Here is a 24,756-nt window from a genome sequence, read left to right on the forward strand (position 1 = left end):
CATTCATCTACAGAATAGAGCATGATTCATTCCTGTAGACCTTCGTTCGAGTATTAGCCATAACAGGCAATGACTTACTCGTCCTGCTTCTCGTGGGTGGCCGTTAGAGCAGCAGCTTCGATTGGCAGCAGCAACGGCAATATCCTTCAGCATGGCTGGGGATTTCTCAGATACATGGAGGTAGCTACGCGTGAAGTGTCCCACCAATGTGGAATACAAAAGAGCGGAGCCTGAACTCAGTCTCTTCATACACCGCTGACACGGCCCATGAATCCCGTTGCCTCGACGGGTTCCCAGCCCCGTGGGGTCTCTGCGATCCCTACAAGTTCCCCAGAAGCGCTCAGATTTCCCCCTGCCAGTCCCTGGGCACTTCACCAGTATGGCGCAGGGTCTTCAGGGACTGCTGGGTGCAGTTATGCGGCACCTGCATCAGCGACGTTTGCCGTAGATCCTGTCCAGCCGTGGGCAATGGGTCTGCAGCTGCATCGCTCTCAAGTAAAAGCTTTGCAGCCTTTGGGCCCTCCTGCCGTCTGCATCCCTCCAGAGGCCCTCAGTCACGGCTTGTTACCGGACCCCAAGCAAGAGCCAAGCCTCCTTAAGGTGCCCTTAGGCTGCTGAAGCCTGTGTCTGTTTAGTGTCTTATCTTTGCTTTTTGGGAGAGTTTATTTCCTTCACAGTTTACTGTCTTCAACGCAGTTGCAGCTGCATGTAGTGTCTCTGTCCTGTATTTGTTGCCTCATTTATTGCAGAGATTTTATCTGATCCACCACTATCTAGGAACATCCAGACCCGCACTTACTTTTCGCGGGTTACCTCAGGGCTTAGCACAAACAGTGGCAGCCCTGCGCCGCCCTCTCCCTCATGGCACGACCCAGGCGTGTGCCCCTGTGATCCATTCCCTCTACCGATGCAATAGCCCGTCGGATATCCACGAGGCTCAAAAGGTTACCCACCAAGAGGCATCTAAAAGCATGCCTAGGGAAGAAAGATTGAGTAACGCTGGCGTGGTGTCAGCTACTCAGACACATATGCTGCAGGTGCAACACGGCGGCAACAATCCGCAGCTGACCCAAGGAGTCTGCGAAAGTTCTCCATTGAAAGGCAGCAACAGACGAATTGAAGCGGATGGGCCTTACCGGGGCCCGTCAACTACAACGGAGGGGCCCAAAGGCAGCCAGGAAACCCCTGTGGAGTTAAAGTGGCTGGAGGGACCAGAGGTGGATTGGTATAAAAGAGAGCTTCTAAAAAAAGTGGGAACACATCTGGGCAGTGCTGACGGACAGGCAGGAATTTTCAGAGAAAGGCATGGATGTGAACGCAAGCGTTACAGCGCCGGTTGTTACTTGCATGTAGTGCACTACAGTTGTCTCGCACTGTTGCACGAGCGCCTCCTGTCCATTGCTTTATCTTTTTGCTTGTACACAGCTGTCCATTTGTACTCATCTGCTTGTTTCTTCTTAGGCTCTAACGTTTCTGTTTTCCTTGTTTCCTTGATGATTCGTTTGTATCGGTGTGTTTTGTCCATTCATGTAGCTGTTTGACTCCACTATCCTGTCATTTATACGTTTTCATACTACTTCACTATTTGGAACGTGTACGTTTTCTCAGTGTAACCTGTGCTTGCATATTATCTGTGTTTGTGCTGCTCATCAGTTGAACGCCAATCGGCAAAAAGCAACGGCGAAGGTTCGCCTCATAGAGCGAGCATGGCTGCGACACAAAGCTAAGAAGCAGCAGCGGCAGCAAGCTCTCCTGACGGCTGAGCGTCTAAGTTACCGCACGCAACGCAATGACTGCATGAGCCGCACAGCTGCACGGTTGGGAATAAGCCCTCTCGTGGCCAAAGCCTTTACAGAAGCCAACGCAGAGTTGGCGCTTCCCAAGGCTAGCACAGACGCAGGAGTTAGAGGGGAAAGCAGCCTAGTCGCAGTCGAGGCAGTTGCAGAGGCCCTACAGACCTGGTACGCCTTAAGAGAGCAACTGGAAAACAGGAAGCTAGCTGATGATTCCGTGGAACCATATGCGAGAGAGCGAATAAGCGATTGTTGCGTTTGCCTTAAATCATGCAACACTGTGCTGCAAAGGTTGCAGTTAGTTTGCGGCAATTTCAGCTGCAGTAATAGCCTCAGCGGCACAACAGTGAATTCTGTGGCTTTTGTAAATTGAGCGAGTGGTGCCATGGAGTACGATCGAAGCCATCAGCGGACTTCTGCAGTACTTTCGTTCCATGTTTACTGAACCATAACTCTTCGCGGCTCACCCGGTCTGTTTGCTTTCATCAGGAAGCAGGAAAGAGCCCAACTTAAGGAATTGCTTAGGAGAAAAAGAGAAAACAGAGACACGAAAATTTTTCTCGAGGTATGGCTGTAATCGTGCATCAAGCCCACTTTATTCCTGTGTGTGAGAGTATGTGGCCCGTCGCACGTGTAATTGGGCGTGTATATGAAGAGTACAGGTTTATTTGCATGTATAGAGATGCATTGGTACGGGTAATACAGCTTTACATTTGTGAGTAGGCAGATATATGTATACGTACACGGTTTTGAATCGCTTGACCGCGAGTGTCTGTGTGCTTAGTAAAAGTCCATGCACAAGCAACCCGCTTATAGTCTTCGAGTTCGCTTGTACATTTTTACAGAAAAGCATATATGTATACGTATGCTATAGGTGCATGCGTCTGGGCATATGAATGAGTACCTGAAGGTGTATGCACAGGCTTAAGCTCATTTACAAATTCATGCGCACGAACATACGCATGTTAGTGTCACTATGTACAGACTGCGTAGATTCACCTTCTCACATATAACAGTACTCGTTCTTCCTGTTTGTCAAGCAGCAAACGGTTCATGCCATGGTGCAAACTATGGCATGACATACGCACGTATGTGTGCATGTTTATGCACATTAATATGCTCATGTGCATGTGTGCGAATCGGTGGGTGCCTCGTTCCACTCTCTGCCCGCTTGCAGTGTTCACAGTTATGCCTTTCTTGCATTTTCATTTGCTGTGCTTCTTCTTCTCCTTGCCGTACAGAACTTCGCAGCAACGAAAATCCAAGCTCGCTACCGAGGTCACAGAACGAGGCGGAGTATAGCCCTGAGAGTCAGTCCATTTTGTCCATATCCACATTGTCGCCCCATAGGCTGATGCAGCCTTTGGTGCTGAAGTAGCCACCGACCAATCCCATGCTGTGCCAATCCCCAAAGTGTCATAGTAGTGGATAGGAGGAAGCTATCTGGGTTTACTGAACAGCTAGCTACAGCTCACAGGGCCGAAGAGGAGCTGCCAGCTACCTTTTAGTAATAACAACAATCACGCAACTAGCTTGCGGCGAATTTATTGAGAAATTGGGTGCCGAGTTTGACTTACTTGCAGGTTGCTAATGGTAACCTCAAGAGATTGTTATTTTTTCCATTGGAGCACATAAAGCCTTCTGGGGAGTGTTGGTGGAAACGGACAAAAGATATGAATAATGCGACATATTGGGAGCTTGTACTAGATGTACGGAAATACTGTTGCTTTTTTCCCCGCGTTATTTTCGTTGCTCATAAATAAACTCGGCACAGTTGGGCAGTATTTTCGCATTTGTCTGCAAAGCAAGACTTTTGCCATTGCGTATAGGCCCTAGTGGCCTTTTTGGTCCACCTTTTCTGCACCGTTGCGTGTCCTTTGTTCTTTGTCCTCGATTTTGTTCTTCTCATCATCTCAGCTGAAGGTCCAGTCAATAGCGGAGCCACTGAAAGCCCCAGAAGCCAGCACGCTGCTTTGTAAGGAGGCTGCACTGGTGGCGGAAAAACTCGAAGAAGCTCTCAAGGATCCTTACCAGGTATGCTGAAAGTCGCGCTGGGTACAATCTGCAAATGCTGTGTGCAGCAAAGAGCACAAATAACGAGAAATAACTGCTTCGGCAGACGCTCCTGCTCCTGAAACTGCCGTCTTTGTCCGTTGCACAGGCAAATCAGAATCATTAGCTACTGTTTTTCTGCTGTCGATCTTGTCCTGAGCACACAACTATGTTCCAGCCCGTGATATTGCTTGTGTAGCACGTTTTCTCTCTCTTGTTGACTATCCACCCCCTTGTTTCTGTTTGGATGATGTTTCCTCCCTGTCCCTCTCCATTCTTGAACGAATCCTTTGCGTCTGTTCGCCCCCGGTGTTTGTTTTTTGGCACAGCCCTTCGACGCCTTTGCCTCTCTGATCCCTGTAGTCCGTGCCCAGCGGCTCTCCAAAGCCTCCCATACACGGCAGCCTCCTATCGGCAGCTCAAAACGAGGGAAAGCAGGCGCTCCTGGCTCTGTGGAGCCAAACCAGCAGCCTCAACCTGAACCTGAGCCTCAAAGCGAGGCCGCTACCCTTTCCCTTCAAGAGGCTGCGCGTAGGTACAAGGAACTCCGACAGAATCAGAAACATGCCCAGCCCTCAACGAAAGGCATTGACGCCTCTGGGATGCAACCACCAACTTCAACGACGGCAGCTTTGACAGGGAGCATCTCAGCGCAGAACACAAGGACGGCTATTGATGAGCTCCCCAAGGGCATCTGCCGAGAAGGCCTATTTCGGGGATATACGGCGACCCCGGAAGACGTGATTGCATTTCGTGCCTCCGCCCTGGCCGTGAGAGCCTTGGGGCCATTTGATGTGCGGAAGGCCTACCCTGAATACCCAGGCAGAGCTCATTGGAAAGGGCATAGTGAAGGCGTCTCTGAGAAGAGGGCAAGAAAGTCTCCAAGGAGACTCAGAGACAGGACCAAGAAGGAGCCCCGACTCCGCAGCCAAAGCCACAGCCACAGCCATAGCCACAGCATCGATAGACACAGCCGCAGCAGCAGCATCAGCAGCAGCAGTCACAATAGTAGCAGCGGCAGCAGCAGCAGCGGGAAGAACAGCAGCAGTCGAAAGAAGAACAGACATAGTCGCCGGAAACATAGCCAGAGCCACAGCCGCGGTAGTAGCTCCAGCAGCTGTAGACGCAGCACGCGGAGCCATCATCATCACCAACGTCACCACCACCGTCACCATGGCAGTCTATCCTCTCCCGCAGTGTTGAAAGGGAAACGCCTTAATTCTACGCGAGCCTGCGTTTTGAAAGTGAGTCGGGATGTGGAACAAGGGTCTGCACCAAGTCCTGCTGCTTACCTGCGGGATTTTGAGGCGGCTTCCCCCGCCTTGAGCTTTCCTGAAGACCAGAGTGAGGAGTGCGTTCAACTTCCAAGCAAGCTTGAAGGTAGCACTATTCCTACGCGCCAAAAGCAACTTTATGCAAGCCGGCGTGCCGCCATGATCAAACTAGACACAAATGGAACTCAGCAGCTCGCTGTCCTGCGAAGTGGTACTTCGCTTCCACTATTAGCGTCCACTGCAGACGACAAGATTTCAGCTGATGAAAATGCATCGAAACTGCAGCAGAAGAAAAAACAACAACAGCTAGGCCAGAAACAAATTGCAGGTATTCCAGAGGTTTTGGATTCGGCGTTTGTTAAATTGCCGCCGCCGAGCAAGGATAGCAGCGACAACAGTCCGTGTGGCGTGGCGGGTGCTGATGTTGCTGCTTTTCCACGTGAGCAGTCGCATGCTTCAAGTATTGCCAAAAAAAATCAGCTTAAACTGTTGGCGACCTTGGGAGAGAAAGAAAAAGAGCAGAGAAAAAGGAGACTCAAACAGCGGCGGTCAGCATCACCTTCCATCTCTGTATCAAGGCAGACGCCGACAGAGCAGCACACAGAAAGAGGAGACGCAAAACAAATACAGGCCAAAACGACCCGAGCAGCGCAGTGGAAAGGGGTAGACTTGGATGCGGTCAGCAAAGCCATATTAAACTCATCATTAAAAGCGAAGGTCTCTAATCATCAAGCGCCAGGAGCAGAAACGGCATCAGAAGCAGCAACGACAGCAAAGGCTGCAGCATCAGCAGAAATACCAGCAGCTGCAGCGGATTTGATCAATTCTAATGTGGCTACCCGCTGCAAGACGAAGTCTGTAGGGAGGCATAATCACGCCGAAAAGCCGTCTGGTGTTTCTCCAGGTCGCCATGCGGGAGATTTACTGGTGGCCTCTCTAATTCGCGGTCGCGAGCTGGAACTGCCGACGATCACACCAGAACCGGCAGACGCCAAGCGCAGGGAACGCCAATCTGCCCCTGTGTCCGTAACGTCTCCTGGATCTAGCTCATATCCTGGTCCTGTGTCAGTATCTACAGCAGCATTGTCTGCCTCCATATCTTTTCCTGCCTCTGCTAGTGCATCATGCCGAGTCGCCACAGCGCACCCAGAGGACTCTCATGCTGAGCGCGACGACCAAACCAATGCAGACAGAGGGGTCAGCGGAAAATTGGGCCTTAGCGCAGGAGGCGGCGCTTCTCCAGACGAAGTAGTGAGGCATTCCGGAGCTCCCCAGCCAGAGGTCACGGCGACGCCCGTCATACATGTTCCAGCTGCAGCAACCGATGCCGCTGAAGCAAAGCTGAGCGAGCCAATACCAGCAGCGTTTGCTGATGGGGCAGATGATGCTGTCCTCTCTGGACAGGCACTTGAGGCTGCTCAGGAAGCTGCCACCCACATGCGAGCTCAGCAAAGGACGCTGCTGGCAATCCTACGTGAGAAAGAATTGGAGCGAAGAGAGAAGCGAGTGAGGCAGCTTCACTCAGCCTCAGCGTTAGTCTCGGTTTCTACGTCCAGACGGACTGAGGCAGAGGCGCACACACCGCATGAAGCCAGAGAGACACGGGCTGCCCAAAGCGGCGGAGTGGATTTGGAGGCAGTTAGCAAGGCTCTCGTAGCGTCAATGGAAGCTGAAAAGAATACTCAGTCTGGGGCACCATCGGAAGCAGGCTCAGCACCAGAAAAAGTAGGCCTTCGAGTTCAGTCGCTTCAGTCTGATATTGGTAACAGTCACACAAACATAGAGGAAACGCAACAAGGACGCAGCAGTGCTGATGCGGGCTACTTTGCTGGAGCCGCCGAAGCCAGCGAACATGCAGCAGCTTTATTGATGATGAGGCGAATCTGCATTCGACAGCGAGAGGTACTGGCGTCCACCACAGACGCAGCAGAGGCACAACTTGAGGGAAGGCTCAGAGAGCATCACTTCCCGTCTGCGTCTGCCACCATATCTATTCCTGTTTTCCCCCTTTCAACAAACACTGTGGCAGCCCCTGCTTCAAGCCAAGGTGCCCCAACGGAACAAAAGGCAATATCTGGCTGCAAAGAGCACAACGAAACCAAGACAAGACGCAGTGGAAAAGAGCCAGACTCGAATGCGGCCAGGAGAGCTCTTCCGCTTACAGCCAAGGCGAACCGCAATTCACTGGAACAGAGCTGCACCTCGAAAAGGCTACCTGGCATGCAGAAAGGCCCTGGCAATACTGACGCCGAGCTTCAAGGGCCGACAGCCAACCAACAGGAGGTAGAAACAGACGACAGCGAAGAAGAGATTCGTCCTGTAGAAAAAACAAGTGGGGCTTCTAAAGAAGCAGCAATTCACATTAGAGGACAGCAACGAGAATTGCTTGCAGCCTTGAAGGAAAGAGAAATGGAGCAGAGGAAGCAGCGACTTAGGCAGCGTCAGTCTGCCTCAGCCTCCGCGTCAAGACAGACAGCGACAGAGCAGCACACACCCCTGGAAAGCGAAAGGCAAATACATCCCGCAAGACTGATGCAGAGGGGCGGAGTGGATTTGGAAGCTGTTAGCAAAGCCCTCCTAGAGCCCTCACAAACCAATATCGAGCACAAGGAAGGTGCTCAAGTTGGCGACAATAGGCTGTTGAGCCCATTCGAGAGCAAGTCACAAGGAAAAAAGGCTGCCGCTACAGTAAATGGTGTCGGCGAAACACGCCAAAAAGTTGCTGCAGAAGGTGGCAGCTCCACAGAAGCTTTGGAAGGTACTTCAAGCCCTGCCATTTTGCTACGCTTGGCGCAGCATAAAGAAAGGGCTGCAGGTGTTGCGGCGCTCGCGGAGGCTGCTAGAGTAGAAAGTTTACGACGGCGGCGGCTGTCTGCCTCTTCGTCCCCTTGGCACTCGAACCCAAACACATCAGTGCCACCAACTCCTAAGGAACCTTCACCCTCAGACGGCATGGAGATTATTGTGGGTGCAGACCTGTCACAGAAGGACACCCGCGACAAATGCCTTCTCCCTATGTCTCAGGCAGGCCTGTTCAGCCCAGCAATGGGGAAGAGGCCAACCAGCTCAGCACAAATTCAGACAGACTCCAAAACGGGGAACAAGGGGATAGGAGAAGAAACAAACGAAGACGAAGACGGCACTATTGGCAAGACAGCAGCAATCCCTCTACCATATGCATCACATGCTGCCTTAAAAATCCGTGATCACCAGCGAGAGCTGCTAAGAACCATTGCGGAAGCAACAGAAGCACAGCATGAGAAAAGACTAATGGCGCACAGTTCTGGCTCGGGCTCTGTTTCTCTGTCAAGGCAGCACGCAACGGAGCCGCATACGCCTTTTGAAAGCAGCGCCAAGGACGTATCTGCCAACCAGGCGGTGCGCAAGGGAGTGGATTTGGAGGCCGTGCGGAATGCTCTCCTCCAACAGACACAAGTGCTAGGCGAACAAGCTTCTCCAACCATCAGCATCGCGGGCATAACAGCCCCTAGGAATGTTTCGCACGGGGACTGCAGCGACTTAAGCAAACAGCAAGAAACCGCAGATCACAGGATAGAGGAGAGTCCTCAAGAGCCATGGGGGCCTGTTGCAGAAGCTGCAAAGCACATCAGAGGGCAGCATACAGTGCTGTTGGCGACTTTATGGAAGAGAGAAAAGGAGCAGAGACAAAAAAGGATTAGGCGCCGCAGCTCACGCTCAGCTTCTGAGTCGGTGTCGAGGCAGGCAACGACTGAGCAGGGCATTCCGCGGTACCAAGTGGGTCAAGCACAAAGAGGTCAGGGAAGGACAAGGCAGAGCGGCGAAACAGACTTGCATCAGCTGAGGGGGATATCGCAAGGCCACCTTGAAGCAAGGTCTGAAGTCCCTGCTGATCGAATGGCAGTGCCAGGTGCAAGCCATGGCAAGACAGGAGAGAAAAGTGAAGCAATCCCCACGGGAATGGAAATACCAGCGAGCAATGCGTACAAGCTAGAGGATGCTCAGACGATCCAACCGGAGAGGGAAATGACAAGTAAGCAATATGACGAGACTCAGGATAATTTACCGACGGCAGAAGAGTTTGGGAACGCGAAAGGGGCGAAGAGGAGCACTGCAGAACACGTCTCTGGTGAGCACACGTTCAGGCCGTCTTTCGCTGCTCAAGCCTTTTCCAAAAATGCAGCAGATGAAGCAGTGAAAGAACGCAGCGGCCACCGTGACGCAGATGAGGTCGCTGAGGCTATCACGGAACTGCACAAGCCGACCCACACTCCTGTTTGGGGGTCGAGCGCTGCTCCTTCCAGCTCGGGAAAGGGTAGCATAGCGTCATCCTCGGACTCGGGAAACTCAGATTTAATCTCTGTGACTGACACGGGAAGGGGTGTAAGTGGAGAGAGGACTGCAAGGGGTACTAAAAGAGGCGAAGAGACGAACGAGGCTTGGCTGAGTCAGCAAGAGGCCCTTGTCAGAGCTTTGCATCGCCACGCAGCTGCGCGAGTTATACAGCATTTTTGGCGCCGACGGCGTTTGACTGCTTTGTTTGATTCAGTGGTAAAATTGATACGGAGAAAAGCACAGAACCCTGTCGCGAGGGGCTCCGCATCCCCATGCCGTCCTGTCGCCTTCAGCGATAGGGCAGCAGACGTCCTTGCACGTACTCGAGAGCTCTCCCCAACGTGGTCCAAAGGCGGATATGCGAACAAAAATACCATGGAAGGCTACACATTAACAACAGCTCCGCAGCAGTTCGTGCCTGTTGTCATCGAGCCGCCTTCAGCTGTGGTGTTGTTCAAAGGTGGACGAAGAATCAGCAACTTGCGGCGCCCCAGTGACAGCAGCAAACCACAAGAGCACCATCAGCAGCAGCTAAGACAAAGAGCAACAGGCTCTTTCGCTGACGTTCCCCTTCCGCTGTCGGATTCAGGCTCCCAGGGTTCGGCAACCTCTGAAGGCCTGCCGGCAATCGTATTAAAATTCGCGAGCCAGAGTCCCTCTCTATCAGAGGAAGAGGAAGACAGTGATAGCAGCAGCCATGTGTCAAGCAGGCGGGATTCTAGTGACCTCTCAGATGACGCACTGAGCGAGCCGCTTGGCAGTGAAGCCTCCAGCGAAGGTCATGAAGGCGAGGTCGACAAACAAAAACGCCTGCGCCGCATCATGAGGGAGGGACTGGATTCGAAGATGAGGTCCACCTTGGCTGGCAGCCACGTACTGCTTCCAAGGAATTGGAGGCCGGGTAGTCGTGGGTCGAGCGCCTCTCCAGTCCCAAACACGGCTAGGCCGGTTTTCTCTAATGCTTACCCCAGTAGCAGCGCACATTCAAGCTTGTTAACGGAATCTCAAGGCCGGAGGGACGGGCCTGATGCAAGCCTGCGAACTCATTCTGGATTTGATGGGGGCCGAGGATCAGGGCTGCTCATGCAAAAGGCACAAGGAAGGGATCAGAAAAAACGTGCAGCGGGCCATAAAGATCAGAAAAGGAGCAGTTCATTCCTGTACCCCGAATGGCCGCAGCACAGAACTGACGCCGTTCTTGAACACCATGAGCCTTTTACAGGCTCCATGCGTCAATCGACAACAGGAATATTGGGGACCTCTTCAGAATCCAAAAATGAGAGTGACCAAGCCGCAGGGTTTCCAGCAGAAGCAGCAGCTGCATTGGAGGAGAGGGCTAGCACCCCCGCAAAGAATGTGGAAGGCTTAGATAGAGTGGCTAGCGGGTCTCTGACTGAGCTGCCTTCCCAGAAATTCGTAGAGGAGGACACGTGGCATTCTAAGGCCAATGCAATCGACAGTACGCAGCACAGCCCGCTGTTCGGGTCGTCTTCTCCCACTGGCTGCACAAATTGCAAGCACCGTCGCTGTTTCTGCTGCTTTATGGCGCAGCAGACTCACTGCGACGACACTACACATGTGGCAGACCCCTTGCCAAGAAGCCCACGGAAAGACTCCCCTAGACTATTTAGTGACCCTCCCTTTCTTGTTCCCAAGCAAAGCTCTGTTGCAGTGCATGGCGCGCTGGGCAGGCGCGTGCCAGCAGGGGAACCCAAACGGCCCTGATATATGCTGTTCAGTACAGGCGTATTCTCTTCAGTTCATGTTGAATGTTTCTTGACTCTATTTTCTTTCCCACAGTAGGGTGCCAGAGGGCAACGCCAATGCCCGGAGCGGTGTACCTTGTTAACCAGAGAAACGCCATGACACAATATTTATCAGCTCTTTGTAAATGTATCGAGGAGCCGAAAATTCCTGGTACTTCTTCATATTTTTACAAACAAACCTCCAATATAACTAGGGCGTCGCAATATTGAGCGAAGGTAAAGAGAGGGGAGGCCGGAGGAGGCATGGCATTCCCGAATGACCGCTCATTCACCAAGAGTGTGTCCCTCTCAGTTAAAGAGGCTGAGATATTATGTGCAGCATACGTGACGTTTTGAGGCTGTAGCTACCCTAGATGAATGTTACATTGCTTTCCCCACTTTGCTGAAGTGCTGCAAGCATTTGGAAAGGCAGGCTTCCCGTAGAGCACCCCATTAGAGCTCCTCAGTGATGTGCAATTCGTAATTCTAAAAAACTGCTAGAGTAAAATCATATGATTCGCAAGACGTACAGAGCTCAACGCGTGGACGCACCGTGCTTCACTCATTGCTGGCAAAGCGCCAGCCTGCTGGTTATTTGATTAACCATATCTTATTAAACAATTGGTGCTGTGAGAGCTTGATTCTGCCATGTATTTATTTATTCAGATTTATTACTTGGTAGTGGGCTCACCTTGTAGTACAGTTGTGAGCTCCGTTGAGAACTGAAAATGACTAGCTGAGTTCGGCGGTGGGCACCACGAAGGAAACCCGACAAGCGGTCATTGAACGCGATCTGAAGCATTCTCTCCTGAAAACTCAGCAAGAAGAACTAAGCATTAATCAATTCGAGTAAAATATTGTTCAAGGCTCATCTTTTCTCACGGCCTTGTTCTGCCAGGTCTCAGGATGGTCACCTGTACACGCTCGATGCTCCCTGTGTCTTGCCCTTCTGTGGTCGCTGCCGACAGCAAGGCCACCTCATCACGGGCACCTGGTTTAATTACTGGTCGAGAACCCGCAATTAAAGTGTATTACTAAATTTTCAGTTGAAAAATCGATTATTCAAAAGTAAGAGTACCTTTGCGGAGGCCACCTCTTATCTATCCCTCCGGCGCCCAGCAGCTCATTCTTGAGGCCACGGCTGGCACACCGCGTGCGCCATATGCACATGGAGATATTCCCTGACTGTGCATCAGGAAAATAACGTTTTGGCCCGTTTTATTCTTTCTTCGAAACATCGGCTTTTCATTTGTCTTGCAAGACCCCTCTTCGGTGCTTTAGACGCTGCTTTTAATCATGTCGGCCGCGGCAAGCTCGATGGGGGCTGAGACCCGCAGTTGGAGAGGGAATGCTCGAGCATCTAATCATCGATCGGGTAAAGCAAAACTCCAGTTTGCAACGCTTTTAGAACACCCCTTCACAAATGCCACCTTGTCACCTCTCAGGCCCTGCTTAGGCCATGCAGACGCTGCTGCCGACGACTTCACCCAAGCAGCCAAGCTTGCCGCAGAGACAGGAACTCACAGACCAAACTAGATTGCCACTGAACTTCCTTTTAGTGCTTAGGCTAAGTAAAATTCAGGTTGCACCGGGCTACTACGGTGAATGGGTGGGTTACCCAAAGAAACTTTGGTTTCAGTGCTTCCACACGCAGTTCTACAAACCTTTTGTTACCCCTTCTTGCAGGAGCCCTTATCTCACTTCTGTGGAAAACCTTGTTTCTCCTGCAAACTGTAGCTATTCTGGCTACAGGGGAGGCTCCAGTCGAGACCCCAGGCGAGAACCCAGGCGAGACCCCAGGCGAGACGGAAAGCACGGCTTCTACTGAAAGCACCTCTACGGGTATGTGGCTGAAGCTAGAACAAAATCCGCCCAAAAAGATTGTGTTACCTCAGCCGCATCCTTTTTTAAGCCTAGCTAATGAAGCGCTTACATATGCGCCTGCATTTTTCACAGAGACACAAGCTGCTCTTTCCTTATCGGTTTCGACGTCCCCAGAACTCGACGTAGCTGTTGGCGAGCTGCGAGATGGTAAGTCGTGATTTTTTTCGGTACTCATATCTGCTTGTAAATATTAACTACGAACTTAGCGGCGCACTTTATGCTGTTTAACTCAACTGTGGAAAACTGCTGTAGTCTTTTCTGCTCTGTGTTTTGCCACTTTAGATTTCAACAACTTGGTTGATGCCTATCCGTTCCTCTCAGCAACAGCACTTGGTGAGTCCTTTTGTCTATCAACCTTTCGTTTCGTTCCCTTGCAATCCCCCTTCTCCCTTGGTCTTGACTCACCTCATGCAAAATGTGCATAGTGTTCTGCGTTTGATTTCCTGCAGAAACTTTCACATCTGTTGCTAAAGATGGTACGTGCCTGGCTGCCTCTTCCCCCTCTCAAGCAGCACGCTTGTAGTGGCTTCCATAGTGGAATAATTCCGAGCATACAGTTCCCCTTTTACTGCCCCGGTGTGCTCTCAGTGACGGAAAACCTCCAGGCCCTGCAGAAAGGCGAAAAGGAAGTCAATATTAATACATTAGCAAAAGAAGCTCCATCTTGGGTGGTCTTTCAGTTGAAAGAGCTTGCAGTCACTGAGCACGTACTCAAAAGTGTTACCGTCCACCAGTGTGAGCTGCAAGACAAGAAACTTTAAGCTGCATTAGCTGCACCTTTATCGAGGCCAGGCAGTTTTACACAACATAGCCGTCGCTGCGGCAGTTTGATTGGCTTTTATGCTATTTGTTTAATCCAGACGAAAATATTTTGGACCAGGAAAAGGCAAGAAAAAAACTGAAGGAGGAAGGCCACTCCTCACCGTCTCAGAGGCATCTGTGTGCAGCGCTGCCCTGGCCAGAAAAAGAAATTACTAGCGCTGACCGCGGTAAGCAGCAGACAGACTTCCATTCAAGGAATTGAGGTGCCCAATATGTTTCCGTCAACTCCAGAGCTCCCGTACAAGGCATCGCAAACTTCTCCTAACGGCATAGTCTCCTTTTATCGATGCGTTTGCATTACGTGCGCTTCTCAGACGCTGCTGGCTACGATTTGTCCCCTGAGGACCTGGACAGAGTGGGCGAGGCTCGCCTTAATCAATGTGCGTCATTGTCCAAACAATGGGCTGCTCAGGGTGGCTTGTTCAGCTGCTCCTTATGATATATTTCTGCCCAGGGCACCATGAACTTTGATTCTGATGTGTACAGTGAGCAACCTTAAGGATAAGCTTTCTGCAGGAGGCCGGCCGGTAGATTATTACGGCGCCGTGGAGTGGATGGCATGCCCAGTGGTGGCACACACGTTCATGTCCACATACATGGAGAGCTCGCGGGATTTTTCCGGTGACATACTGCTCCCTTTTTGATGCAAGCATATGAGTTTCGTACATGGTAATTATGCATAGCTACCCGAAAGGCCAAAGGTGCTTTCTTTTCTGGAGGCCCTGTGTTTGTTTGCAGGTGTAGAAGAGCCACCCCGTGGACTGACAATCACCAAACAATGGCTTGAAGGGCCCCAATTCCAGAGGACTCTACAAGACCTCATGGATAACCGTGAGCAACTTTCAGCTGACAAATCTTTAACCTAGCTTCCGTCTTGCACACGAACATATTTTCCACTCTTCCTTATCATTTTTGCTTGTGATACTTTTAGAACGGATATGGGCTACCACTTCGCCTATAGTTGCTGCAGTTTGGATCTTGAAGGCCTCTGCTACCCAAAGGCTCCGTGGTGAGTAAAAAAGGAACTTACGCTTCAGATCCACAGAACTTTGCAAGTGCGACACAAGCACCATTAGATGTGGATTGCAAGCAATGTGGCCCGTCGGTCTCTTTGCCTTCTTCAGGCATGGCCCCTACACAGGTTAAAACAAGAAGAGCTTTTGGGCTTAGCGGTCTCTGCAGCAAAAAGTGTGAACGGCTTTTCGCCGTTTCTCTTAGCCCAGAACGTCCTGAACGGCCGAAAGACACAGTCACTGCAGACGGTGCGTATGAGACAGGTGGAGAGATCGGCATGGCGTTTCTAAATCATACAAGCAGCGCATGCCGCCACTGTTCGTAAATTGGATGTAGCATTTTGCTGCAATTCTGCGGGCTTTCATTACGCGCATGGTGCTGGTTTCCTTTTCCTTTCAGTGCTTCGTCTTTTTTTGTTCCACCATCTTCGTCTCGTCCAACTAGCCGAGGCCTCATTAGAACGGATTTTTGCTGCTTTGCTCCTCGAGACGTCTGACGTCTGCAGGATATCTGACGGCAGTGTCACCTGCAGCGAAGCCAAGCAGCTGGTCGCAGCACCTGTTGATCCTGAGGACCCGCAATTTGCTGTTCCTGATTTTCTCCGTCAACTGGTAGGCAGCGCTTCGTGTCTCTTGGAAGGCATGCATCTAGTCTTCAGGCCTATCTTTGCAATTTTTCTGGTAAACTCTCCACTGCTGATTGTGCCAATTACATTGTATGCAGGACCAGCCACGAAAGGAAGCAGAGCCTTGGGCAGCTCTCCACCCAACAACAAAACGAAAAAGACCGACAACTTGCATTCTTGAGGCCTTCGCAGTTAAGGGCGGCCACCTCGGCAAGGGACTTCAGGCCCTTAAAGCCATTCAGGCATTTGAAGCCACAATCGCCTCTATGGCTTCTGAAAAGCAAGGACCAAAAGCGCTTGCTAACCCCTACTTGCTCTGCCAGACTCTGTGGACAAGGGCGAGGGAAATGCATGCAGGAAGCAACGCCTTTACACGGAAAGCCGAGCAGTGGAAGCAAGGGGGAGACTCTTTAGGAGCTGTGTTGCTAGCACTGTTCCAGTCACAGCCGAAATGGAGACTGCCAAGGTCTTACGCTCCTCTCACCTCTGTCTGCATGCAGACAGGTAAAGCTGCCACTGGCCTGCACTGCTAGTGTCGCCACCATTGCTCTTTAGTGTATCCTCTGTGTCACATAATCTCGTAAACCCATCGTGGATTATATATCTTTGCTCACCTATTCCTCTGTCGCCTGCTTGTAGTTCACAAATATATAAAAGGCATTTGTGTATGGCGCAGCTGGATTTTTACACTCCATTGTGGAGGAGTATGCTGAGAAGGAAGGCTTGTTTCGGTCACTAGGAAGATCGGTATTGCGTGTTGGGTCAGCAATTGTAAAGCGGCTGGCAGGAAAGAAGCAGCGAGTGGCACGCAAACCTTCAGATTGGGTAAACTTGGAGCTCACAATGCAGCCAGCGTCTGGCGCAAGCCTTGCAGCCTATCGAGGAGCCCTGGAGGTAATATACGCTTTGGCTACAGAGGCGCGCAAGCTGTTCCTTGAGCCTGCAGTTGAGGCTCCACACTCACTCAAAGAGTTCGTCGGGATTCTTATGGGGCTATGGACACAAAGGCAGCTACCCAGCTTTTCGTTTGCTAGCAATGATATTTCAGTGGCCAGAAAGACTTTTCTTCTTGCGGCCATTCTTCACGGTAGGTTCAAATGGTTTCACTACGCCATAATTTTTCGCATGCACAACTGTAAAATGCTGTTTTTATCAAAGCTGCACATTAAAAGTAACGTTTCGCAAGTCAATTAACTTCCAGTCTTAGAGTCTTCCAGTCTTCGGGAATTTTGAGTAAAGGTCTGTTTCGTCGCGGAAACATCGGCGTAATCGGCTAAGACATGTCGGCCCTAGTTCTTCGTTTTCTGTCTCGTAGAGAAAGGACACATCGGCTATGCAGTTGACATCGTGATGGAAGCAGCGGGCAGATTACCAGGCGCCAGTAAGCTAAGTTTCCATTTTTTCATTTTCATCCTGGGTTTGCGTTGTCATAGACCAAAAAAAACAAATCAACTTTTTGTGTAAGGTGTCAAAGGCTATCTGGCGTCTGTCTTGTCATGGTATTCCTTCAGGAGCAATTGATTTTGGCCGAGTATCATACCTTGGAAATTTTGAGTATGAGCTAACAGGCGCTGTAGTGTCGTTGCGCAAACGAGGCCAAGTACCTTTGACTAGGGCTAACCTAGAGGACTTTTTCATTGAGATTGCAGCAGGTTCAGCAGACCCAGTAGACATAATAAGGGTGGCTGTCGACCTTGCACATACTCTTCTTGCCTCCCAGATTAGTCAGAAGGTAAGCAACGTCTTGAGTAGTCTTCACAGCGCCCGCAATTCATGTCTCTTTGGCGCTAACCGTGTGATGAACAGTGGATCAAACGCTCAGCAGAGCTTGAGCAAAACACAAGTACCTGCGATTTTTCTTGTACATGCAGGGCAGCCGAGTCCTCAGCGGAGTTGCCATTATGCAGACAGAAGCTTCGTTGCGTTTCCACTGCGCCGGATTACAGCGTGCGCTAAAGAGCAACAAACGAGACACAATTTATATAAAAGGCAAAAACATCAAAAACAGTGCTGCTACCGACCCGTGAGGAATTGAAGCAAACGACTGAAATGGCGCTACTGTGTTAGTACATTTTGCGATGCAGAATATATTACAGGAGTGGCAAAGTCTGACCTCGCCAAGGAGACTCCTGAAGCTTATCAAGACTATTTGAACGCATTGTTTGCCACTTCACACGTGGCGCGCATTAGTCAGGTAGACGTCAAGTCGAGGAAAAGAGTTACTAAACAACCTGTCCACCTACAGCTTTCGTGCCCCTTCATGTCTTCATACATTAATGAGGCGAAAAGAAAGGAAAGACAAGCCGTCATATCACTCTCAGCAATACGTAAGCTGCACGGCGAAGCATAACCGCCGGACCGAAGCTGCAAACACCCTTTTCCTCCTTCATTTGTCTACGTATGTATGTGTCACCAAAGTGCGAGTGCACGTGCCTCAGGTTTTCTGTAAGTATCAGACATCTCAAACCTGCGCTGTACAATTTCGCAGGGGCTCAAGGAGCGAAAAGCCACATCTGGAGGAAAATCACAAAGTCCAAACTCGCTTTCATTCCTCTATTCGCTCCTGTAGCTGCCGCATCCTGGCTAAATGAAAAGCTGTCGAATATTGCAAACAAGCGAAGATTCAAAAAGTGGCACGTCGAAGCGGGAGAGATTATGCGTACGTTTTTGAAAGGAAAAAGCTATGCTTGAGTACACCTGCGTCAACTCACTAGGAAGTGCATGATCCATTCGCATATGCCGTGTGCATCACCTAGATGAATATATATAAATATATATATTATGCCATCCTACATGATCGTGCACGCTCCATTATGTCAACATTGCATACAGCTTATCATTTCTGCGCTGATGAAGCCTATTGAAATTCGTACATCAATCAGAGCATCAGCAAACCAGTGCAGGCACACTCAACACCTTACGGGGTCTGTCCCCTGCTTTTGTGGGTAGACCCTAGATATAATTGCATTAAAGGGATGCTTCAGACCTAAAGGCAACTGCTTGTCCGGTTCCAAATTCAGACACGAAGACACCCCTGGACACGAAGTTGCTGTTCGTATTTGCAGAAGGTAATGCGAGATGAGACAACTGTGTACAACACAAAAGCTCAAGCACATGCGCATTACAAAGCTATCTTCACTTCTTTACAATGCAGTTATGAATGAGCTTTTCTGGGCCCTTATGCTTTATAGCTTTGTTCTTCTGTTCGTTAGTTTTACTGTATAGAAATAGCCCACTAATGTCTCTGCCATCAAAGATTTTGTATACTTCTGATTATTCTGACTATTTCGCACAACCCGATGCTGTAATTCACATCTAACTTTTCTCGATTTCTCTCCCGCCTTTGTTGTCCTTGCACAGACCGTCAGTTCATAGGAGGCCTTTTCACCCAAACAGGTATGCATGTGCAATCGCTCAAACTTCGACATTGATTAGCTTGATATTTCATTAGGAAATGAATGATCCGCGATAAATATTGAACATTCCTAGTTGGATATATATCACGACTTATTCGAATCTCAATAAATCTCACGTTAATCTTAGTTACGTGGAAGCAGCTGCGAAGTGTCAAGACTGCCTTGTTCTCCTGCTTGTGTCCCCATGTTTTTCAGCTTCCTACTTCAGCGACCTTCAACTGCGTAAGTTCAGTTATACGGTCCCTTTAGGTTTCGCCTTCATCTATTCCGTGTAACTGACCTTGAATCACACTCTGGTCACACTTAAGATACCGTACAATCGGCCATTGGTTGCCTTTGTGTGTGTGTTTGCTTTCTCTTTTTCAGCTTCAGAATTACACGGTAAGTCACTTCCGATAACGAGGGATAAGTTGTCATTTACTACTAAGTGTACAAGCGGTGGCGCTTTTTGACATAGTGAGGCTAACCATTTATTAGCTACTTTCTCTTGTTGCTGTACCCTATCACGTCTATGCAGATCAAGTTTTGGATGGGCAGAGTTTTATCCCTAAGCCTCAACTGGCAGGCGAACCAGCGGTCAATGTGGGGCAATTTATGATTACGTACAAAACGCTTCAGTTGCTAGGCTACCACGGCGGTAAGGCTCAAATCTCCTTCGTATGACTGCACCAAGTTAAGTTTGTGAGGAAAATCCGTGCAGTCTCATTGTGTTCCATCCACTCCTGCGGACCTAGTCCCTACTTTCTCTATTCAACATGCAAACATGAAACCACGATACAGTTCGGTGCTTGTCTCTGAATCTTTTCTCTGTTTCTATCTCCGTTCAGGTTTGTCTGTGAGCGCTCGAGGGCATTCACTTGCCGAAAGCCAGTAGATTAGGTGACGAAGCTGCAGCAGCAACGGGCACATTGCTGCTACGGTGAAGTTTACACCAACTCGTCTTTCAGTGGCCTTATTCACTGCCCTCCAAAAATATATACACTTAAAAAGAACAAGAAGGCTACTGCAATCAAATTAATATGTCAATTTCTGATGATGGGCCCTGGGCACCGCGAAAGCCATCAAAAATGCAGCCAATGCTGTTTTCCGCACGAAGTGAACATGAAATGACAATATGTTTTGGTCGTATCAGTTGAAGGCCAATGCCGAGAAAAACGGCGGCTGTAGGACTGCGCAATTGGGCGTCGTACGACTTGGGGCTGGTTCAATCCATCCAAAGATAAAAGAGAGTGGCTGGATACCGGCTAGGATTTAAGACTGTTTAGTTCTTTTTTGCATAAATTTTAATCCAAATGCACATTTTTCTACCCATCTGCTGCGTAGAAAGAAACTCATATGTCATAGTTATTCGCTACGCGCTTGTATATTTCAAGGGCTGCAATGCCGACAGTCAGCCCTGCAGTCAGCGCCGCAGTCCCCAGGACAACAGCTCCCCCAGCCGCCACTACACTCATAGCCGTTCCTGATAGGACACAAATAGCAGAATGAGGCATTGTATACAGATCGCTGAAGCACGGCGTTGCCCATCATGAGTTGCATATATGAAGCAAAAGCTACTGCGGGCAAGAGGTACCCTCACCTGCTGCATACAAAATGTCTGTGGCCGTGTTGAATCGGATGTCTGCAAGGCGGGGAATGCAGCACACATGAACTGATAGGATGAAGTAGACTAAAAACTACTAATATATTGCGTGTGATAGGCATCGCCGTATCTCGAGCTCTGTACAAGCATGACGTCAACAATGAAGTTCTAGTCAGGCAGTGCACTTCCCATTATTACTTAGCCGCTCTAAGATCGCAGGAGAAGGTGGAAAGCCCCATGGAGTAGAGCCGCATGCAGAATCAATAGTACTACAGAGTGCACAAGGTGAAAGGACCACACTTGAAGGCAACAAAATGCTTAAATACTTGTAATGCTGCTTGGTGGTTACCTCTCCAGTCACTCGGCATCTCAACAGTTCCATCATCACCAAAGTAGCTCTTCACAAAAGGCTCGGGGTAATGGTCGATGTACACAACCTGAGCCGGTCTCTCTCCCTTCTCCTTGTCTTTCGCCTGGTAAGTCTCTACAGGCCTTACATAGGCTTCGCTCTTCTGCGGGGCGCTAACTGAGGCAGGTTGCTGCTGCTGTTCGAAGCTTCGAGAGGCAGTCTCTACTGGAGCAGGCGGCGAAGTCGCCTGGGCAGAAAGGCCGCAACACGTCTACGGCAGGCATCACCACAGCAGATGCAGCACAACGCGCAACGCGGCAGCAAAAGCTTAGTACAGGGCGCGTAGGCAAGAGGCGTGGTAATACCTGTATACTAAAAGGTGCGCGAGTGTGAAAGGCGGCTGTAAGGGGAGACAGTTAAGTAGCAACGTCGAAAACGCTTACTCCTGTTCAGCCCAATAGTAATGCTGCTCACCGTAATAATATTGAGATCTTCATCACTTTTTGTAGCCTCGGCCTCTGCAGGTGCTTTGGCTTCTGCTGTTTCTGCTGACGTTGCCTGCTCAGAAGGCAAGGGCGGAGGAGCCTCTTCTGTGCCTACGTCCGTTTGCGAGATCGCCCCGCAATGGCACTGCAGCGGAGAAGCAAGACAGTGCGCCACCAAATGCCACAGCTGCAGCAATGAGACCGAAGTGTCTTTTGAGTGTTCTTTCCTTAAACGCACGCTGAAGTATTAATATAGCGAAAATGTGCGTTTGCTATCAATACGTGTTACTCTCAAATGGTCACTTCACAGTCACTGCAACTGCCGCATCTGTGGTGTGAACCTCACTAAGTTCCAGCACAGCGATGAAGAAGCTGTGGGAGTCGGCTGTTGGGCCTTCTGCGTTCTATCTTTTAACAAATTGCTGTCTTCAATCGGCTCTTCTTCAGCAGAAGGCTCTGAAATGTTGTGCTCAGGAACAGAAAAGTAAGCCAGACGCAGTGGCTCACTCCCGGATTCATCCCTTCGAGCCTGCACGTTTTCTTCAAGGACCTGCACATACACTGCACAACCCATCCTAATTAAGATGTGCTGGTTCTACAGATTTCTGCTAGCACTACAGAGCGTATTCTTCTTGCCCCTACCCAGCACATGCAACTCCCAAAGACTGCGCTTTTGCATGTTCCTAGCTAGTTGTGCAAAAAGCTGCCTATCTGTAAGTAGTTCGTGTTGAAAGCAGCGTGAAGTGTGTCATTTGGAGTGTGTAGTTCAGCTGTACACATACTGTGTGCGGGCTGAGGGATTCTGCAGACGGGCAAAGTGCATCTTGGCAGCTGCCAAGGACGGAGGTTGGGGCTTCTGCCAGTCTGCAGGTGAGGAAAACAGAAAAGCGTCCTGGACGCTGGTGAGCTTATCAGCCGCAACTTTCAACTTGATGTGCTCTGTTTGGACGGCGTTGTTCTCAGCTCACCTGCACACGGCTTCTACAGGCACACGACGAGTGTGGCCATGGGGAAGGATTGTATGAACGTGCTCTCTGGGGGTGGGCATGACGGCAGACTCTATTCTGCGTAAACTCATTTTCCGTACATATAGAGGACCGGTCACGCCACTGCTTTTGGTCTGCTGGAGACTGCAAACTCAGGGAGAATGCACCTCTTCAGTCTCTGTTGTTAAAATAAAAGATGCCCTTCAATTCTGAAGGCGCTGATGGCGCTCGGAGTGCTTCCACGGTGCAAGCAATGAGAGAATATACCTCTCTGTAAGTGAAGGCTGGAGGGCCTGTGAAGTTGCCCAAGGCACTCTAAATGCACCAGCAATAAACTAAAACGGAAGATATGAAATAAACTGTAAAAGTTTTACAGTGGAAAAAGAAAGCAAACGCACAAACACATTGCCTTGGATCTGACCGCCGCCGACGATGCCAGTGCAGCGTTGGGCCAGTGGGGGAGAAGGAGATTTCAGTTACTGAATCGAACCACGAATTTCGATATATTTGAGCTAGTAAAGTTAATTTAAGTAAATCACACAGTAAGTTTTGGTGAGATCTAATCATTGCTGCAGTCGTTTTGAGCTGCTTGGCACTGGTGTGGCTGCTACTAGCCGGACAAATCGATCCTTTTCAAATCGATAGTTCTGCCAGTGATATCCTTTTCTCTGGCCAAGTCTATGTTTTCGTTTTAGTCGCTGCACTTAAATTACCTTCGTGTATAGTTTCTTTGGCAGCCCGATAGACAATATGCAATGCCCTCACCATACACTGCGTACCGTGCTGCCCACAATCACAGCGGCATGATTCTGTACCGCTTCAGGAGTTGTCTAGTACAAAAAACAAATACCATATACCTGTTTAAGAAATCAAACAGGTTGGTGCATTCTTTCTTATACTTCGTGATCAGCAAGTGGCGGGCTCGGAACTCCCAAGGCAACTTTTGCGTGTGTGCAATGCCTCTTATGTTCCAAAAAAATGGGATTTATTAGTGTTGCCCTGACTTTACTCGGGATCAGAAGAGCTTAAGAATGCCTCAGCCCTTTTCGTCACGTTCTTCATGACCTCGGCCAGCGGCCACGCGAGCAGAATACTGGCTTGCAGTCCCGCAGCTTTGCGATGCATTTCATAGCAGCGCTCCAATTTCTAGAAGGCCAACACGCGAAAACCATAAAAATGAATAATATTTAAAGGGAAATGCTATTTGGGCACCTGTTCCCCAAGCGTCACAGCAGAGCGTACAGCGTCCATCTCGGCGACAAGTGTAGCAATATGCTCCTCGAACGTGGCTGAAAGACTGCATTCCAACAAGTTAGTTTACGTTCACTGCTGAAATGCGCATTATTTAGCGAGCTTTTACGTTTTCTCTTCTTCCACTATTCTTTCTAGTCGCTCGGGAACCCCCAGCTGCTGTAGGCGCAGCAGCGTCTGCTGCGCAGTCGTCAGCCCTCCCTCTTCTGTTGGCTTTGCACTTTTAGCTTCTCCCCAAAGTGACAGCAGATCACCGCTAGCTCCCGCGGGGCTCTGCACGCCGCTGAGGACGACAGATATGGCGCGCTTCTTGCCTAAGTGCAATAAGTGGAGCACACAGTTTGAATATGCAGTCCTAATGTTCTCCCCTTCAATGACGGACACACCTATTTGGGTTGTCAGCTCTTCACTTGCAGTTGAAAGCAGGGCCAAAGGGGAAGAGCCGCAAACTGGCGTTTTCAAGCAGTCCACAGTGCTGCGAGGCTGTATCGCCGCAGTACCAGGCTTTGAAGAGTGATGTTGCGTGTTCTCATCCTCATTTTCAGCTCCCGGATTTGTTGTCCCGTTCTCGTCACTGCATTCTGTGGGGGAGTCTTGATAGAGATTCTGCCCTGCTGCTGTCATCTGGAGGTGAGAATCACTGTTAAGCCATTTGTCTTTCTGTGTAAGCATTTCAACCTGGGACGCAGCCGCGCCTCTGCCGAACGTTTCCTGCGAGACTGTAACTGGTGCCTCTGCAGCTTCTGCTGTGCTTCTCTCAAGGGAATCATGTTCTGGGCCATGCAGGCTGGGGTCCAGCGGTGCCACAGGGATTGTTGTTTCCCCGTCAACATAATACGCCTGGCCAGCTTCATCGAAAACAACCTCTGTACCGTTGCCATCGTTATCAAATCGAATCCACGTTTTAGATCCGTCTTCATTTATTTTAAATGCCAGAATGCCAAATTCCGTTTGCCGCCAACAGAGCCCGTGTTCACCCGGTTGCTCGTCGGCATCTTCGGTCCGACCAGCTTCCTGAGATACAGCTTTCCACTCAGGCTGCTGTCCTGACTCCATAATTTAACTAGGGTCTGTGCAAAAAAACGATTAAATCAATATGTTCGGGAAGCGACAAAAAGAAAGAGGTAGAAAAAAGAGGAACGGTCAACGTAGTAGAAACTTGCA

At 50.0% G+C, this 24,756-nt stretch overlaps 2 protein-coding genes across 2 annotated transcripts; one reads left to right on the forward strand and one right to left on the reverse strand.

Moving 5' to 3' along the window:
• Nucleotides 1–267: 267 nt before the first annotated feature.
• ENH_00034220 (hypothetical protein, conserved) lies at nucleotides 268–11,158 on the forward strand (the record flags this gene model as incomplete). Its single annotated transcript, XM_013584965.1, has 7 exons — nucleotides 268–600; nucleotides 750–1,250; nucleotides 1,654–1,961; nucleotides 2,283–2,358; nucleotides 3,035–3,103; nucleotides 3,711–3,827; nucleotides 4,175–11,158. 7 exons carry the CDS (start codon nucleotides 268–270, stop codon nucleotides 11,156–11,158), a joined length of 8,388 nt encoding a protein of 2,795 aa, XP_013440419.1.
• A 9,112-nt stretch (nucleotides 11,159–20,270) lies between these two features.
• Nucleotides 20,271–24,648, reverse strand: ENH_00034230 (hypothetical protein, conserved; the record flags this gene model as incomplete). Its single annotated transcript, XM_013584966.1, has 8 exons — nucleotides 20,271–20,401; nucleotides 20,519–20,560; nucleotides 20,871–21,117; nucleotides 21,345–21,500; nucleotides 21,702–21,905; nucleotides 22,138–22,219; nucleotides 23,702–23,906; nucleotides 23,979–24,648. The coding sequence occupies 8 exons, from the start codon at nucleotides 24,646–24,648 to the stop codon at nucleotides 20,271–20,273; spliced, it is 1,737 nt and encodes a 578-aa protein (XP_013440420.1).
• Between the last annotated feature and the right edge of the window lie 108 nt (nucleotides 24,649–24,756).

Source organism: Eimeria necatrix, genomic scaffold (assembly GCF_000499385.1).
Source record: "Eimeria necatrix Houghton genomic scaffold, Enh_scaff24, whole genome shotgun sequence".
Taxonomy (NCBI): Eukaryota; Apicomplexa; class Conoidasida; order Eucoccidiorida; family Eimeriidae; genus Eimeria; species Eimeria necatrix.